Source organism: Molossus molossus, unplaced genomic scaffold (genome assembly GCF_014108415.1).
Source record: "Molossus molossus isolate mMolMol1 unplaced genomic scaffold, mMolMol1.p scaffold_m16_p_8, whole genome shotgun sequence".
In the NCBI taxonomy this organism is placed as follows: domain Eukaryota; kingdom Metazoa; phylum Chordata; class Mammalia; order Chiroptera; family Molossidae; genus Molossus; species Molossus molossus.
The window spans coordinates 27,288,094-27,306,604 of NW_023425402.1; the positions used below are offsets into that span (position 1 = coordinate 27,288,094).

The window sequence follows — 18,511 nt, forward strand, 5'->3', positions numbered from 1 at the left end:
AGAGTTAGTTACAACTTTGTGTAGACTTTTTCCATGCATAAATTTATGTATAAACACATGCTTGGAATCTGGTAAAAGATTTATTTTACTTCACTTTTACCTTTTAATTTGCTTTCACCTAGCAGTATTTCACAAACATCTTTTCACAACAATAATCATAAATTTCCATAATTTAAAAGGAATTTTACTGACTGCATGATATTTTATTATAGCACAATTCATTTGCTTAAAAAAATACCTTTTAACCTTTAGAGCACTAAGAAATAAAACATATCCAAAAACAAGTGGAGTATATTAGTTTGTCATTCAGTGAGGAAGAAAGCGTTGCTGTCACCTTGGATCCCTTGTGCCCCTTTCAGCAGTCTTTTCCCCTCGCCTGGAAGAAAGCTAGGTGACTTACGGTAACCACTGCCTTACCTTTTTTCCTTTAGTTGACCACCTGAGTATTAATCCTTAAACCATATAATTTTCTGTATTAAAATAAGACTTTAGCCCGACCGGTGTGGCTCAGAGGATTGAGCATCGTCCCATGGACTGAGAGGTCCTGGTTTGATTCCTGGTCGGGGCACGTGCCCGGGTTGAGGGCTCGATCCCTAGTAGGGGAGGGCAAGAGTCAGCTGATTGATATTTCTCTCTCACATCGATGTTTTAGCTTTCTCTAAAAATATCAATAAAAACATATTTGAAAACAAACAAACAAGACTATATAAATGGAATAATTGGGTATGTTTTATTTTGGTCATGGATTATTTTGCTTAATATATAGTTCAGATTATGCACATTGGGTGAAGTTGTATTATTATTTTTTTCTCTATTGATTTTTAGAAAGAGAGGAGGGGAGAGAGAGAGATAGAAACATCAATGAGAGAGAACATCGATTGGCCACCTCCTGCATGCCCCCCACTAGGGATTGGGTCCACAACCAGGGCCTGTGCCCTGACCAGGAATCGAACTGGCGCCTTGGTGCATGGGTCAATGCTCAGCCACTGAGCTATACTGGCTGGGCTGAAGTTGTATTATTTTTGTTGCTACACCATATTCTACATTGACTATACCACACATTTATTCATTTTGCTTTTGATTTATGAGTTTCCAATTTTTGGTTATTATGAAGATGTTGCTTTATGGTTATATGAGTAATGCTTGTGCATGTTTACCTCTTTGTATGTTGTTCTATGGCATTGGTCTGAGAAATGGAACGTTCCCATCACTTGGAAACTTGTTAGAAATGCCTATTCTTGGGACCTACCACATACTTATGAATCAGAAACTCTAGGGGTGCTGCCCAGTAATTTGTGTTTTTATAAGCCTTCCAGGAGATTCTTGTGAATAGTACAGTTTGAAATTCATTGCTCTAGGGGAAGGGTCAGCAAATATGGACCATAGGTCAAATCTTGGCTGCTGCCTGCTTTTTTACATGGTCTGTGAACTAGACTGGTTTTTACATTTTTATTTTATTTTATTTTTTTAATCCCTCCTTTACATTTTTAAATAGTTGGAAAAAAATGAAAAGAAGAATAACTTTTCTTGGTATAGGAAAATTATCTGAAATGTAAATTTCAGAGTCTAATAAATAAAGTTTTATTTAACACAGCTGTGTTCATTTGTTTACATAGGCTGTTTTCTTGCTGCAACAGAAAACTGTACTTGTGAGAGACCTTGTGGCTCACAAAGCTTAACATATGAACTATTTGGCCTTGTCTGGAGAAGGTTTGCTTATCTCTGCTTCGATGTCTATACTTAGGAGTAAAATTGTCAGGTTATGGGGTGTTTACCTTCAACTCCTGAGATAATACCAAATTTTCTAATGTAGTTATTCCAATTTACACTCCAGTCAGTGCTGTGGGAGTTCCCATTGCTCTACATTCTTGCCTGTATTTTCCAATTTGGTTTTAGTTGTCCCGGCGGGAGTATTGTAGTATCTTCATTGTGTTATTCTGCCTCCAAAAATTGTGAGAAACTTCAACATACAGAAAACTTGCAAGAATCTTATAGTGATATCCATATTCCCTACCTAGATTTTGCAATTTACATTTTACTACAGTTGTTTTTATCACCTATCATCCATCTCTCTATCCACCCACCCCAGTCCATTTCAAAATAAGTTGCAGAAATCAGATCACTTCTCACCAAAGACTACAGCCTGTGTATCATTAACTAGAGTTCAGTGTTTGTTAACAGTCCTCTTTTATTTAAGGTAAAATTTACATACAATGAAATGCACAAATCTTCAGCATATCTAATTCATAAATTCTGACAAATGCATAAACTTGTGCAATTTAAACTCATCAAGAGACACAGTGTTACTATCTGAAAGTTTCCTCACGCTGCATGTCAACAGATCTTTGTCTCGGCCCGCAAGGAGGCAGCCGCTACTCAAATCTTTTCTACCATGTTGGTTCTGCCTGTTCTAAAACTTCATATAAACGGGATCATATAAATCTTTTTGTGGTTATATGCTCTTATTTTTCTTTGGTGAATACCTAGGAGTGGGATTACTGGGTCATAGGGGCAGATGTTTTTAGCCTTATAAACAACTGCCAGATCTTTTCCCCATGTGTCTGTACCATTTATATTGTCACCAAAACTAGAGTTCCAGTTGTTCTACACCAGCACCAACATTTGTCACCCATCGGTAATGTTAACACTACACAGCCATTAGAATGGTTATGTTATTGAGGATTTCACTCTGGTTTTAGTTGATTAAGGAGGTTGAGCATCTTTTCATGTATTTATTGACCCTTTGAGTTTTATCATTATGTAAAGTGCCTGTTCACATCTTTTGCTTATTTTTCTTGGATTGACTGTCTTTTCCTTATATTTGTCTTGGCTGTTTTTGGCTCTTTGCATATCTATGTACATTTTAGAACCAACTTGTAAATGTCCTCACACACAGACACAGACATTCAGAAAAGCTATTGTGATTTTGTTTGAAGTTCTGTAGATCCATTGGAGGAGAATTGGAACATTTATAATAAGTCTTTTGGTGCATGTTCATGGGATATCTGTTATTTAGGTTGTTGCCTGTTTCCCTGAGTAAGGTTATAGTTCTTGGTGGGGACCATACTCATCTTTTGTTAGGTTTATTCCTAGGTACTTGATATTTTTAGTTTGGTTTGGTAAATGGTACTTTTAAAAAAAATTCTATTATTGCCCTGACCTATTTGGCTCAGTAGTTAGAGTGTTGGCTCGTGGACCAAAGGGTTGAGGGTCCGATTCCTGGTCAAGGAGCATGTACCTAAGTTGCAGCTTCTATTTCCAGCAACCAATAGATGTGTCTCTCTCACTTGGATGTTTTTTCTCTATCCCCTTACCCACGTCCCTTCTGCGCTCAGAAAAAATCTATGGAAAATATCCTTGGGTGAGGATTAACAACAACAACAAAAAATTCTGTTATTGAACTTGGCTGCTGGCATTTGAACATATGATTGGTTTTTCTATATTTGACCTTATATTTAAAAACCTTGGTTAATTAGATCAACAGGTATAATCATTTATCTATGTATTCTTCCGGCTTTTCTAAGGATATTAGTCATATAATCTGTGAATGATGACGGTTTTGTTTCTTTTTCAATCCTTATACTAATTTTTTGGTCTTCCCTATCTGGTCTCATTCATGGAGTCTTGTTTCCTGTGTGCTTCATCTTTGCGTACTAGAGATGGTATTTGAAAGCTATTTGGAGGGCTGCATTGAGGCCTGGGAGGATTGTGTCTTCCTCTATAAGAGTTTTTGTTTGTTTCTTTCATGGGTCTCAGGGCACTGATAGTCCATGATAACTTTAATTAAATCAATAATCGGAGGTCCCTGGCCCAGTAGGTAATTGGAAACTGGACTGTAGATCCATATGACAGCTGATAAACTTCTGGTTCATCCCCACCTAAGTCCTTCAGGGTCCTAGAGAGTAGGGGATCGTGTATCCACTTTTGGCAGAGACTCTCTGAAGCTGCTTTCCCAGAATCAGCAAATATGAAAGTGGACTTTAAATGACAGACCCTTGACTGTTGGCCTGGCAATTCCTGAGTAACGTATGAGATGTTTGATGCAAATGGATTGGTCTAAATTACCTAGTTTGTGTGAACTTAAACTTGGTGTTTCTTTATAATTCCATTGAGTTTTTAATTCCTTGTTCCTGAGTTTTTTTTGTTTCTAGAATTTGTTTTCTTTCCTTTCTTTCTTTTCTTTCTCAAATAACTTTTTATAGTTTCCCATTCATACAGCTGTCATCACTTGTCTTCTATTTCTTTACACCCATATATGCTCTGAGTCTGTTTTTTTGTTTTGTTTTTGTTCATGAAGTGATGTTTTATTGTGTGCCTTGTTATATAAAATGCAGTGTGCTTGACCTTGTATTTCGAAGTGTATTTGTGGGAATCCTTTGAGGCATGCTGTGAATGTACTTTCCTCCAGAGAGGATTTGAGTTTGCTTCTGCCAGGCAGCTGTGCATTTGAATCGGGGACAACCTTAAAATCAGTTCAAGGCTTGGGTTTTTTCTAGTGACCTCATGGCGTTTGATCAGGAGTGTCTCAAATGAAGTGAAATTGGATACCCTACTTCATGTGGGCCTGACTTCCTTTATTAGTCTTCTGTGCTGTAAAGAAGATGCTTTAAAAAAATGTATCAGTGTTTTCTCTTTGATTTCTGTGAGAGGTTGATCTGAATAATAACAGCCTGCCTAACTGCAACATCAAGGTCTCCTGCAATTTATTTACCCAAACACCTGTTGTTGGACATATAGATTTTCTTCTTATTATCATAAATAACATTGTGATGAAGAAAAATTTTTTCTCTCTGGGCATTTGTTCTGTTGTTTACTTAAGATTAATTCTGGAAGTAAAACTGTTAGGTCTGTATGTTTTAATGATTTTTGATATGGTTTGTCAGTGCATTTGGGAAGACTGTCCCAACACTGTGTACCCTCAAATTTTCTAACTTTGGCCATTTTAGTAGATAGAAAACAATATGATATTATTATTTTAATTTACTTTTATTATTTTCACTTACATGAATAGTGGCTGTATTTTACTTTTGGATTACAAGTACTTATGTATACTTCCAAGTGGTTTATTGAGAGTAACTCAGATGTCAAAATTTCCCTTAATTTGTCATTTACATTTTATGTTAATTTACAGATCTTTTATTTTTCTGTATAGAAGTTTATAATCTTTAGTTAGATATATCAATCTTTTTAAATCTATAGTCTGAGATAATAGATTTATAGTTTCTAGTAAAACTAGTATTTTAAGTTTGGAGTTGTTTTATATATCTAGAAAATTGAGAAATAGTTAAATCACTCTTAACTAGAAATAAGTATTTTAATTCAGATAGTGCTCATTTTTAGTCTATATTAACCTGGGTTTTTATTATAATTCTTTTTCTTTTATATTATAATACTCTCTGTTCTATTGCTCTTTTGGTATGTTGGCAGAAACTGTCAGAGTAGAAATTTGAAAATATATTGAATTAAAATTTTTTTTCATATTTGGTTTCATTAATGACAATAATGATTTAGTAATCATATTAGGGATGATTTGAAAGATCAGGGTTTAAATTTTTTTTAATAAAAATATAGAATCTTCTCTAAAACAGGAAAGTATTGTGTTGACATTGAGTGAAGACTTTTACTTTCTAAACTATATAAAATCTGTTTTCTTTTAGATAAGTGATGAAGAGAAGAAACTTCGAAACACAGAGCTTATTGCTTCATCACCCAGTTTAACTGACCCTGTTGTGGTGGATTCAGTTTATAAGGTATATAAACTTTAAAGTACTTTCTAGGTTTTGTTAAATATATCACAATGAGCTTTATATACTTACTTAACCCATTTGTATAGCCTCTTGTCACCACGGTCTCTCCCTCTCCTGTGCATATTTCATCCTCACCCCACTAAGTGTGCCAACATTCTGTGTTGAGCTGTTCTCCTAGACAGACACCCCTAACCCTGCCTGGGCTCCGGCCCCCTCTTGCTGTCCATTCTCTGAGAGGAATTCTCTCCTCGGATGCCCAGGCTTTTATACTGCACACTGGGCTGCTCCCTGCAGGACACTCCCGCCACTCCCTCCTTCTGGGCCACTGCTCGCCTCGAAGCCGTCTTTGCCTTTGCCGGGCCTGACACCATGCTTGGGCTGGCTCCCCCTGCGAACATGGTCCCATTGCACCTGGGCTCTCACGCTTGCTCTCCTGGTTCTAGCATTTTGCACGGGCCGCCTCTGCTGCTGTCTGTCCCTCAGCACAGATTACTGGCTTCGCTTGAATCCATTAAATGGTTTTTGGACTAAATAGTTCCAGAAGGGAAAGAGGGGCGAGCTGAAAGTCATTTTAAAATTTGATAGCTGCAGCCCCCCAGTTTCCTTTGAGAAGAGTGTACTCATCGTTCTGAGTGCCAGTAGTTTCAAGTCCTGCCTCCACACTAGCTCCCCCTTCTGACTTCCCTGTTCCTGCCAGTTAGGCCATCGTTCAGTCAGCCTTCCAAACGCAGAGTGTGGGGATCGGTATTTACCCCTCCCACGTCCCACGTTTCCCATTATTCTGCCTTCATATCATCTTCTGCTTTGCTCAGGCATTTTTATTTCCATTGTGACCACCCTAATAAGCTAGAGTCATAGAATATTAGAGCTAAGGAACCCGTAATGGGGGTCATTTAGACCATCCCTTCCTGCCCTGTCCTGGTGTTACAGGTCTGGCCGCTGAGGTTTAGAAGCATTCATTAAATGCACTGAAATCCTAAGTCTAGTGAGTAACAGAGCTTGGACTGAAACTCACGTTTACAAACTTCAGTCTCCTCTTCTTGCTGGGATTATCGAAACGAAGCCTCTCACCTCGTCCTCTGACGTGTCCTGAGTGGTGCAGTGTCGCACACCTGCTGCCCTGGAGAGCTGCTTGGCGCCCCACGGGGTCTCCCCTCCCTTCTAACTGCGCGATGACCTGCTTCAGGACAAGGACTGCTTTGTGGTCGTACAAATCTATACATTTATAAAAAAAATCTTGTTAAAAATCACATGATGTATTTATCGTGTGAAGTCATTGGCTATATTGAAGAATGACAGGCATATAGATTTAACTGTTCCCTAAAACTTGGGCAAATAGCCAATTTTGTTTAATCCTCACTAAAGGATATTTATTTATCTTCAGATAGAGGGGGAGGGAAAGAGGGGGGTGAGAGAGAGAGAGAGAGAGAGAGAGAGACATCGATGTGAGAGAGACACATCGACTGGTTGCTTCCTGCATGGCCCCAGCCAGGGCCCAAACCACAACCGAGGTACGTGACCTTGACCAGAGTTGAACCTGTGACTCTTTGGTCCATGGGCCGACACTCCAACTGCTAAGCCAAACTAGCTGGGCTACCTCATTTTTAAAAAGGGGAAAAGCTATTGGAGAGTAAAGATGATTTTCCCAGTTCACTAATATATTCTGATGACATCTTAAAATTTTAGTATAGTTCATAGAACTTTAAAAATGTATGTAGGGTAGTATTGGCTTTTGAAAAATATGTACTGGCAAATACTTATTTTAATAGCACAACTGAATGCTTATTATTATTTTCATTTCTTTTTGTTGAGATTAGCATTTGCAATATATTTCTCTAGAGAAAGATGGAGACATAGATAAAGAAATTTGTATTACTTCACTTGTTAGTAATTCTTAGCAATGAGCATATTGCATACTTATTCGCATTCTACTTGATGCAGAATAAAATGTGGACTATGTCGTATGAGGGGGATGCAATATGCTTAGGGGGCTTGAGTTGGGAGTTTGAAATCCTGGGCACTATAATTTGTGAATTCATGAGATAAGTAAAAATAAAGCATTCTAACTTAACTTATTATTTTTCACTACATCTATTCTGAAACAAACACGTCTGGACTTCCACTTCTTCCTTATGCTAATTGATCTTTTCCCCCCTCTGATCTGCTGGGATTAATGAATTTCTCATAGGAAGAATTTTATTTAGACTTGGTACATATGAAGACTTAGGAGAATTTCAATATGTACTGCTTATTCCCCCCGTTTCGCTCTGAATTCAGATCCCTTTTGCTGACGCTCTGGATTTATTCCGAGGAAGGAAAGTCTATTTGGAAGACGGCTTTGCTTATGTACCACTCAAGGACATTGTGGCAATCGTTCTGAATGAATTTAGAACCAAACTGTCCAAGGCTTTGGCGGTAAGTATTTCTCTTTATTACCATATTTCCATATTCACTTTATTTCCACATATTCACATTTTCACTTATGCAGTGGAACCTCAGTTCTTGAATTTAATTCATTCCAGAAGGCTGTTAGGAAGCAATTTATTAAAAAAAAATAAAATCATATTTTCCCATTAAAATAATGTAAATTGAACGAATCTGCTCCAGACCCCCAAATGATTCCCTGTTTAAACCTTATATACAGTACATGTATAATGCACTGTTGAATCTGTAAACAAACATTTCCTTCTTACATTTATCCAGCCACCCCCTACAAACCTTAACCGAGTCCCTGTCAGCACTCGTTCCAGGGGTGTCTTTCAGGAGGTCAGCGGGTGGCATCTTTGCCTTTCCACACGTCACTGCCTCAGAAATGCTGTCACCGGCTAACTGCTTTTCGTTTATCCAAACCAACAACCGTTTTCCTACCTCTTCGGTTGGCCGTGATCATTGTTTTGTGAGCATTTTCTTTTTTTTTTTTTAAATCCTCACCCGAGGATATATTTCCATTTTTTGTACAGATAGAGTGGGAGGGAGAGAGAGGAAGGAGAGAGAGAGAAACATCGACGTGAAGGGACACATCGAGTGGCTGCCACCCGCACGACCAACCAGGGCCGGGGACAAACTGCAACCGAAGTACGTGCCCTTAGCGGGAACCGAACCCGGGTCTCTCCGGACCGCAGGCCGATGCTCTAACCGCTGAGCCAAACTGGCCAGGGCGTTTTGTGAGCATTTTCACAGCCTTAGCAACATCAGCACTCTTAATGGCCTCTTTATGTTTGAAAATTGGGCTAGTCATCCATCTCGCCGGCAAAAAAAAATACCCCCAAACCCTAAAATATTCCCAGCACAATTTCCTGAGATGATAACTACAGGAGGTTCAGCGGTAAACTGACTCATACTTGCGTATTCTTTCCTTTGTTTGTGGCCGGGGAGACACTTTTTGTCATATTGAGGTATCAGCATGGAAGGGTTGTCTGGTCAAGAGCTGAAGTTTTGTTTGACAACCCAGATATTTTTTTTCTGTGGTCAAGAACCGAATTTTTCAAGATGGGAGATGTTCAAGAACTGCAGTGTGACTGTATACCCTTTGTTCTTTACTTCTTAAGAAATAAATTAATTTTCATAATGATATTCAAATTGGTTATGATGTACTGCTAATTCTAGAACTGCTAGGTTTTTATTTGTTTCTACCCATAGTTTTCTTATTTTTCCTTTTTCTTAGTAATACTAATAGAGAACTGATTAATTTTGAGTGTCCTCTGTGGGTTTTTCAAAGTTTGTCTCTGCTTGGAGATGGATTTCATCTGAGGCCCTTCACATCAGAGTGGCCTTTGGTGGCTGTAACCCTTCGATTTTTATTCTAAATTGGTAGTTTGTGTCAGTGGAGGGCATTGTGGAAGAAAGCCTTATAATAAGTACTACAAACAATGATATGATAGTGCTGCAATAAACAGCCTACTGCTGGGTGAAATTTTTGCTAACCTACATTAAATAAATAACACAGTCAGTGCTTTTTAAGAGACTTGTTGGAAATGTTATACTTTAGTGTAACATCTTAAAAATATACACATTTGCAGCGTTACCTTTTAATCGGAGTCTAGTTCTTTTTATACTGTCTGGTACTTAATGCAGAAGAGAACTTCAAAGTTATGTGATACTTTTTTTTTTTTTAAGTTGTACTGATTATAGTACAAGCATTGACCAACCTTTCCTTTTGAGTTAAAAACTAATATTTTCTGGTGTAAATAATTTTTATTACTGGCTCTCCTGGGTTAACTAATATGCATAAATCAGCATATATCAGCATTTGGGAAGACTAAAATGTTAACTCTGGTTTTATTAAATAAGGCAATTTATGAAAATACCTAGCACTGTAGGTGTTTGATAACTGTCGATATTCTTTCTCCTTCCCTAATCCTATATTTCCTTGTTTTGTTTTGTTTTTTAATCCTGAGTAGTGATGATGTTTTTCAATAGTTTCTTTGTCTTTAATTTACCCAGGACTATAATCTGTTTACAGATAAAGATAGTACCTTTCAGCCCTGGCCGGTTTTGCTCAGCGGTTAGAGCGTCAGCCCGTGGACCTGAGAGTCCCGGGTTCGGTTCCCACTAAGAGCACGTACCTCGGTTGCAGTTTGTCCCCGGCCTCGGTTGGGGTTGTGTGGGTGGCAACCACTCGATGTGTCTCTCTCACATCGATGTTTCTTTCTCTCTTTTCCCCCCGTCTCTCCTTCCCACTCTGTCTGAAGATAAATGCAAAAATGTCCTCAGGTGAGGATTAAAAAAAAAAAGAAAAAGATAGTATCTTTCATACTGTCAGTCTCTGTAACAGACACATATTTGCCTATCAGTTGGTTATTCTCCTTATTTTATTTTGAATGTTTTTCATTCTTTTTGTCTGTTGACAAATGGACAGCACTTCTTTATGTGAAACAGCCATATACCTTTCAGGATATTGAGTATCCTTAGCTCTCATCCACTAAATGCCAATAGTGGCCTCCAGTCCCCATGGCAACCAAAAATAATATCACCATGTCTTTCAGAAAGCTTCTGGAGTGTTGGTATCATTCTTGGGCTGATCATAGTGATTTCTTCCTCCTTTCCCAATTATTGGTCTATGCGATACAGTGTAATTTTGGCTGAAAATATGAGAAGTTGTTCGGGGACTTCTTAAAAAAAGTTTTCCTTGCTTATAAAAATGGGTACATATATATTTGCTGTTCAGCTTATGTTCCTAACAATGTCATGTACAAAGAAGATATGTGGCAGATTTCTGCAATTGTCTCTCTTTATTTTTTGGGCAGAAGATGGGGGATCTAGATATCCTGAGATTAAAGACAAAACTATGAGTTCCTAAGTTAGTAATACATATATTTTTTCCAGCAAATTACATTTAAGCTTTGCACCTCTCTCCTGCTCATTTTACCCCCTTCCAACATACTGTAAGAAATTTTAAAATAGGGTTTTAGAATATTGAAATAATCACAAACTTACAGAAACGTTGCAAGTAAAAAACAATAACTTTTCCCCTAAATCATTTGAGAATTAGTTCCCTACTGTATATCTCCTCATTCCCAATACTTTAGTGTGCAATGCTTGGAAACAGATGTCCTCCCCCATAACCACAATTCAGCTGTCAAAAGAAACTTCAGTACAGGACTATGATCTGATCCTCAGACGTCTGTCACATTTCACCAGTTGTCTCAGTCATGTCCTGGATTTGTCCTAAATCAAATGTGTTATTTAGTTACTGTCTTTTTAGTCTCCTTCAATCTGGAACAGGTTCTTAGTTTTTTTCTTGACTTTCATGACTTTGTTACTTTTGAAGATTCTAGGCTGAGTTACTTGATAGAATAGCTCTCAATTTGGGCTTGTTTGATGTTTTTGCACGTTTAAATGCAAGTTATACATCTTGAGCAGAATGTCATAGAAGTGAGGGTATGTTCTTCTCATTGCACCCTATCAGGAGACACATGATTTTGATTCATCCCAGTTCTGATTGACTTCATTTAACAGTGTATTTTACCTGTTCTGTTGTTGACATGCGCTTGGGTTCTATTTTCTTTCTTTTGCTTGTTACTAATACTTCTGCTCTGAACATTCTAGGACATCTTTGGCAACCCCATTTCTGTTGGTTCTGTGCCGAGGGTTGGAATTGTGTAGTGTAGTCCACCTTCTGTTTTAGTGGATTCAAACTTACTGAGTTTGTCCTGATTGTGGGGGCTGGTGGAGAGCTCTGGCCTCAGGGTCTTTGGATTTAATAGAAGAGGGACAGTGACTTGCTGCTTCAGGCAGTGGGCTTTCTCACGGGTGGATCAGAGCCAAGTCTGGTGGAGAGGCTGTCCAGAGAACCCTTTGCCTGATCATCAGGAGAGCGGATAAAGTGTATTGCCTGGGAACCTGTCCTGACAGCTGTGGGAGGGAGCCGGAAGGAAGGGAGGGGCTTTCCTTTTGGGCTGTGGCAAAGGAAAAATCTAAAGCTATTGCTGTGGTCTCTATTGCTGTCCTTTCTCATGAAGAAATAATTTGGCCTTGGAGTATGTTAACTGAAAAATTTCAGCCTTATGTATGGAAATATTCTTGTAGGATGAGAAAAACTTCCCTGAAGATGAAAATAAAAGTATTTTAATTAGTGGTAGAGGGTGAAATAAATGGGGCTGGGAGAAGTCTAAGCTGATAGAAGCGTTTTATACCAGATCGTATCTGAAAGCTTGTTTTTAACCTGTGATCAAGGATTTTTATGATAATGTAACCAGTCTGGCTTTTGAACATGCTCTAGGGCTCCTAAAAGATGGATGTTACCTTCTCATTTGATAGGAACTCATTTCTCACCCTCCTGATCTTTTGAGACTCAGCTGTGGCCCCACTTCCTCCAGGAAGCCTTCTCTGAGCCCCAAGACTGAGTCATGCGTCTCCTCTGTGCTCCCACCACCAAATTTTGGTGACATTATTCCAATTGTGTGCTTCTCTGCTCAGCTAAAATATAAGCTTTTTGAGAGTAAGCGCTCTGTCTTAATTAAAATTTTCAATTGAGTGTAGCATCTGGGGCAGAGCTCAGTAAAATTTTGTTGAATGGATAGTTACTGAAGAATAATAATAACAACTCTACTTGTCTGTGGAAGTGTACTATTTATGCACCCGATCCTTACACAGCCTCTGAGATAGACAGGGATTACAATCTGCATTATTCAGATCAGGAAGATACAGCTCGAGAAGCTAAGTAATTTATCCAAGGTTATTGCCAGAACCATAACTGAATATCAGGTTTCCTAATTGTAATTCTTAGGATCTTTTTTTTTTTTTTTTTTTAATCCTCACCCAAGGATATATTCTTATTGGTTTTTAGAGAGGGAGGAATAGAGGGAGGGGAAGAAAGAGAGAGAGAAAGAGAAACATCAATGTGAGAAAGAAACTTTGATTGGTTGCTTCCCATACGCACCCTGACTGGGGATCAAACCCACAACCTAGGTAGGCGTCCTGACTGGGAATCAAACCTGCAAACTTTTTTGGTGTTCACGACAATGCTGCAGCCAACTGAACCACCCGGCAGGGCCCTGATTCTTAGGATCTTTTGATGGGGTGTTGTCAGGCGTTGTATTATCAGGCAGTTTAGATTTTCAGACTCTGAGAAAATATTGGAAGGTAAATTATATTAACATCCAGTTATGGAGCAGGCAACAAGGGTGAACTTGGAGCTGAGATACAATAAATTGATACCCAGTTATGGAAAAGAATGAGGCAGAGAGATTTCCTTCCTTCACATCACAGTTTAGAGGCTTTGGCCAGTTCTTTCAGTTAATGGTTTATTTTTTCAACCTAAGTTATTTTTTCAATAACTTTTTTATTTGTTCACTCACGTATTGTTTTGGGTACTAGGGACACAATATTTAACAAGATAGATGAAATTTCTCTTTTTTATAAAGTTTATATTCTAGTGGGAAATAGACAATTACTAAAGAAATAAACAACAACAATATTGTACTGATGTGAGGAGGCAGCTGGACACACACGGAGGAAAGCGCCTTCCAGGCAGGGAAAGTCTCTCTTGCAAAGGCCCGGAGGAGGGAATCTGGGCATTTTGCAGAATTATAAAGGCCAGTGTAGCTGAAGTGTAGTGAGCCAGCGGAGAGCGGGCACCGTGAGACTACAGTGGTAGATGTAGGAAGGACTTTGAATAAACTAGGGCAAAGAGTTTGATTTTTAACCTAATGTCGTTGAAAATCATTACATGGTTTTGGATAAGGGAGTGATAAGATCTGATTTATATTTTAGATAGATGACTGCAGCTGCGGCTTGGAAACCACTGTGGAGGGTGTAGAAGGAATGGATGCGAGACTACTACTTGGGGCGTTTATCACCTTCATCTAGGTGGTGGCTTGAAATAGGGTGGTTTTGAAGGTAACAAGTGAGAGAAGTCAGTGGATTTCTGTTATGTTTTTGAAGTATCGTTGACATTGACAGATTGGCTGTAGGGAAAAAGAGGAATCAGGACGATAATAATACAGGTAGCTTACATGCAATGAAAATTTATTATTTGCCAGGTGCTGTTCTAAATGTTTTACATGAATTAACACATTTAATCTCCACAGTAACCCTGTCTGGTGGGTACCATTGTTACTCTTTGAGGCTTTTAGTATCTTTGCACAGGGAGTGAGCAGCAGAGGCAGGATTTGAATCCCTGCAGTCTGGCTTGTTTTCCAGAACACTGTATTACACCCCCTAGATTGTGCCCTGAAGAACCGATTGGAGGTGGTGCCTTTTACTAAGAAGCTGAAGACAGAGCGGAATACATAAAATGAAGTCAAGAGTTCTCTTTCGACCTTGTTAAGTGGGAGGTGCTTATTAGTCATCCACTGGAGATAGCAAGTACGAAGTTCGATTCAGAAGTTCGGATTTCTGGGCTGGAGAATGTGGACCCAGGAGACTGGGCGGTCCCCCGGGAAGTGTGTGGTGTATCCCTGGAGGAGGGAGGAGGGCCCACAGCGGCGCTGAAGCTTTCCCTCGCCTCATTCTGTCATTAAGCAGTGGAACAGCTTTGTTTTTAAAAAACGGATAGTTTCTTAAATTGTAGCTGCGTTTCTTTAAGGCAGATGCTCTTTTTTTTCCTCACGTAGTGTGACTGCTTTCACTTTGTGTTTGTGAGACTCATTCTCTAAAGGCTCTGGTAACACGTTAAACACCAGACTTTCAGAAAATGTATTTATACATTTTAATTTGGACGTAGAAGGAAGTACTTTGAGAAGTCCCCAAGGAAATAATTTACAGGCTAGTAAGCAGCTCGTGGAGTCGCAAAGAAAAGTAAAGATCTTTTTTTTTTAAAAAAAAGGATTTTCTTTTTCACTTTTTTGGAATCCTAGTTGAATCTATGACTCACCAAGTGTTCGTTGCTCCGGAAAAATGTTCTTTGTAGGCACTTGATCAAGTAATTTTATTTAGAAATAGCTTGGAATCCTCATCCTTTTCAATCTATTATCCTCTTTTTAAAAGCAGTGTTTAGTTTAATTCCTGAAGCTGTGGTTAAATATACTTCTTTTTTTTTTTTTTTTTTTTTTTTTATCCTCACCCAAGGACATTCTTCCATTTTTTGTTCAGGTAGAGTGGGAGGGAGAGAGAGGAACAGAGAGAGAGAGAGAAACATCGACGTGAAGGAACACATCGAGTGGCTGCCACCTGCACAACCGACCAGGGCCGGGGACAAACTGCAACCGAGGTACGCGCCCTAGCGGGAACCGAACCCGGGTCTCTCCGGACCGCAGGCCGACGCTCTAACCGCTGAGCCAAACCGGCCAGGGCTACTTCTTTTTTTTTAATGGTTACTTACTTTGGAATCATATAGGAATTTTATGTCTTATTTGTGTCTGAATAGTTGGTTTCCTTGGGTTTTAGACGGACTAATCCACCTTTTCTAAAATTGCTTCCTGGTTGTTTAACGCTAGTATTTCGAAGTGGTTGTGATGAAGTAGGCAGCCCCTCGATCAGACGCAAGCCGTGGACACCACACCTGCGCCCCCACCTTGGCTGTCGGGCTCCACCTTGCTCATTATGTTTGGGCTTATTTTAAGTTTTTAAACTTTTATTTTATTTTCCACCTTGTTTATTTTCCCATGGTACCGAGCTGTAGGAAACAAAGCATTGCAGTTGAAAACATGAACCTAACAGAAAGGCATCATTCATTTTTTGGGGAAAGTAAACATGCTGTTTCTACTTGAAGACACGATTGTTGACTGAAGACACTGAGCTGAACTTGATCATTGCTGTTTGTGGGGTATTGGTTGGTTGAGCCCTTTATAACGTGAAGTTTACAGTTTGTTGTCCATTCAACAAATATTTTTAAAATATATGTCAGGTTTACTGCATAATGCCTATGGGGAATGGGGAGTTTATGACACAGGACTCTGACCCTCAAGAACCCTCTTGTCTAGTAGGGAGAGCTAAGATGTACATGAAGGACTCAGTGACAGGTAGAAAGTGGGTGTATCCTGAGAGCTGTATCACCTGAGTTCAGGGAATTTAGAGAGAGAGAGTTGACATTGGCTTGAAATGATTTGGCAATAGGGAGATGAACAGTTTGCAGAGAACAGGAGAGCTCAGTGGTTAGGTGCTGGCGAGCCTGGGCTGCCAGAGATGTGTTTAGCGATAGGGATGTGAGACAGAGCTATTTGGGAGAGAAAATGATTTCCATATTGGCCTGTGGAATTTATTGGATTGATAGGCCAGCCTGGTAAATTTGGGTTGAAACTCAGAAGGGTGCTTAGAGATTGAGAGACAGATTTGGGAGTTACCCACATGGTTGTGACATTTGAAGCCAAGCCAGTAGATGAAATTTCATAGGAGTAAAGAATAAAAAGAGGAGAGGACCAAATACCAAACTGAATATTTCAAGGTTGGATGTGGGGGTCCTGTGGACGCAATGAGATGGATACCACAAACAAACAGGTTATTATAAGTGAGTCTTGGCATCTTTCTCCATATGCATTTTATTTTAAAACAAGGAGGCTTTTGGCACCAGTCACAGAATAGGATTGAATAAGTGATTTTCTTGTTTTAGTGAAATAGTCTAGGTTTTTGATAGAACAAGTTTCATTCATTGAAAAAATCAATAATGTATATGAAATTCTATAGTGCTATATATATATTTAGGTGTTCATTTGAAGGGGCGAGTTTATGTGAAGAATATTTTAAGGCGTTTTGATTTTTTCCTTCTATTTCTACAGTGCTTAGTGCATTTCTGCACTTCGTGTTTATGGAAGTTATTGGTGGCGAGAATTTTAATGAGTCACTTATTTCAGGTTCTTTGCTTTCTCGTTGCCAGCAAATGTTAGAGAATTTTTAGAGCAGGGAAGGATTTTAGAGCTGTGTTAAGCATTGGTGTGTTGTACCCTCTTTTTTGGCAGCTGGACTGCAAACCCTAGTTTAGTAATGTCAGTGGACAGGCTTGCTTGTCCTACTATGTATGGTCATGTTTATTCGCTTTCTTTTATAAGGGGCTCTCAATGCAACTTACCAGTTAGGCCTCTTCATTTGCCCTTGGAAGGGTAGCGCAGAGAGGTTGCGTGGCTTACCAAAAGTCAAGCAGCTGCTTAGCGAAGGGCCTGGGCTTTGCATCACTCCTTAAGTTCAGTGCCCTTTTTGCTGCAGTAGTTTGGTACCTCAGGCCCCAATACCTCCTGCCCCTCTATTGCTTTCTCTGATTTATCCTCCCCATGGTGGTGTTTTCATCGCCTGTTTTAGATGGAGGGCTCTCCAGGGTGGGGATTGTGCCATGTCCAGCCTCCTGGTTTCTGAGGCCCAGCACAGTGCCTTGAGAAGAGTAGGCGCCCAGCATCCGAGGCACCCCCTGTGGGAGCAGCTTGTTCGTATTCTCTGTATTTGTGGAGAACACAGCGCACTGCTGTGAAGGAGCACGTGCGGACAAGGCGTGTGAATCTCTTTTTAAAAATTTTTTTTCCTTTATTGATTTTTGAGAGAGAGAGAGAGAGAAACATCGATGAGAGAGAACATTGACTGGCCGCCTCTTGCACACCCCGCACTGAGGATCAGGCCCACAACCTGGGCATGTGCCCTGACCCTGGTCGAACCGGCGACCTCTTGGTCGATGCTCAACCGCTGAGCCACACCAGCCGAACTTTTTTTCCCTTTATTGATTTTAGAGAGAGAGGAAGTGAGAGAGAAAGAGAGAGAGAAACATCGTTGAGAGAGAACATCGACTGATGTGTGGGAATCCCAATTGCAAATGTTTACGATGTCAAAATATTTCTGAGGAATGACTGCAGTTGGCTTTAGTAGTTCAAATTACTACTCTTTGACAGTTTTTCTCTGGGGTATGTAAGATGTGAGTTCGATACTTTGTGTAGAAACTTGCCATGCAGTATGAAGCAGGTTTAAACTCTAACTACTTTGAAAATAGCAGCTTCATTCTTCATTGTTGAACTAACTTTCCAGAGTAATTCTTAGGTTACTATTTTTATGGTCACTTTTGTGTCCCCTGCACACCCCCTGCCCCATTCACAGAAAAAAATAAGATTCACCCACACTCCAATAGAAACATACCCTTTTCTCAGATCATTTATCATATTTAAGAATTATAATTACCTGTTTAAAACCACAGTCTAAATTGGCCAGAAAATAGTTAGTAGTTTTACACATTATTTATAGTTTTTTTCACTGAGGTGCACTACTTTTTTTATTTTCTATCCTCACCTGAGGACATTTTCCCATTTTTTGTTCAGATAGAGTGGGAGGGGGAGAGAGGAAAAGAGAGAGAGAAACATCGATGTGAAAGGGACACATCGAGTGGTTGCCAACTGCATGACCAGCCAGGG

The 18,511-nt window shown here is 39.4% G+C and overlaps 1 protein-coding gene across 1 annotated transcript in view; it reads left to right on the plus strand.

Annotated features, from left to right (window-relative positions):
* PRIM2 (DNA primase subunit 2) overlaps nt 1-18,511 on the plus strand; it is a 278,782-nt gene that overhangs the window by 47,759 nt on the left and 212,512 nt on the right. The window contains exons 6-7 of the mRNA XM_036249061.1: nt 5,658-5,750; nt 8,025-8,162. Coding sequence (XP_036104954.1) covers nt 5,658-5,750; nt 8,025-8,162 — 231 coding nt within the window. The remainder of the gene's footprint in view (nt 1-5,657; nt 5,751-8,024; nt 8,163-18,511) is intronic.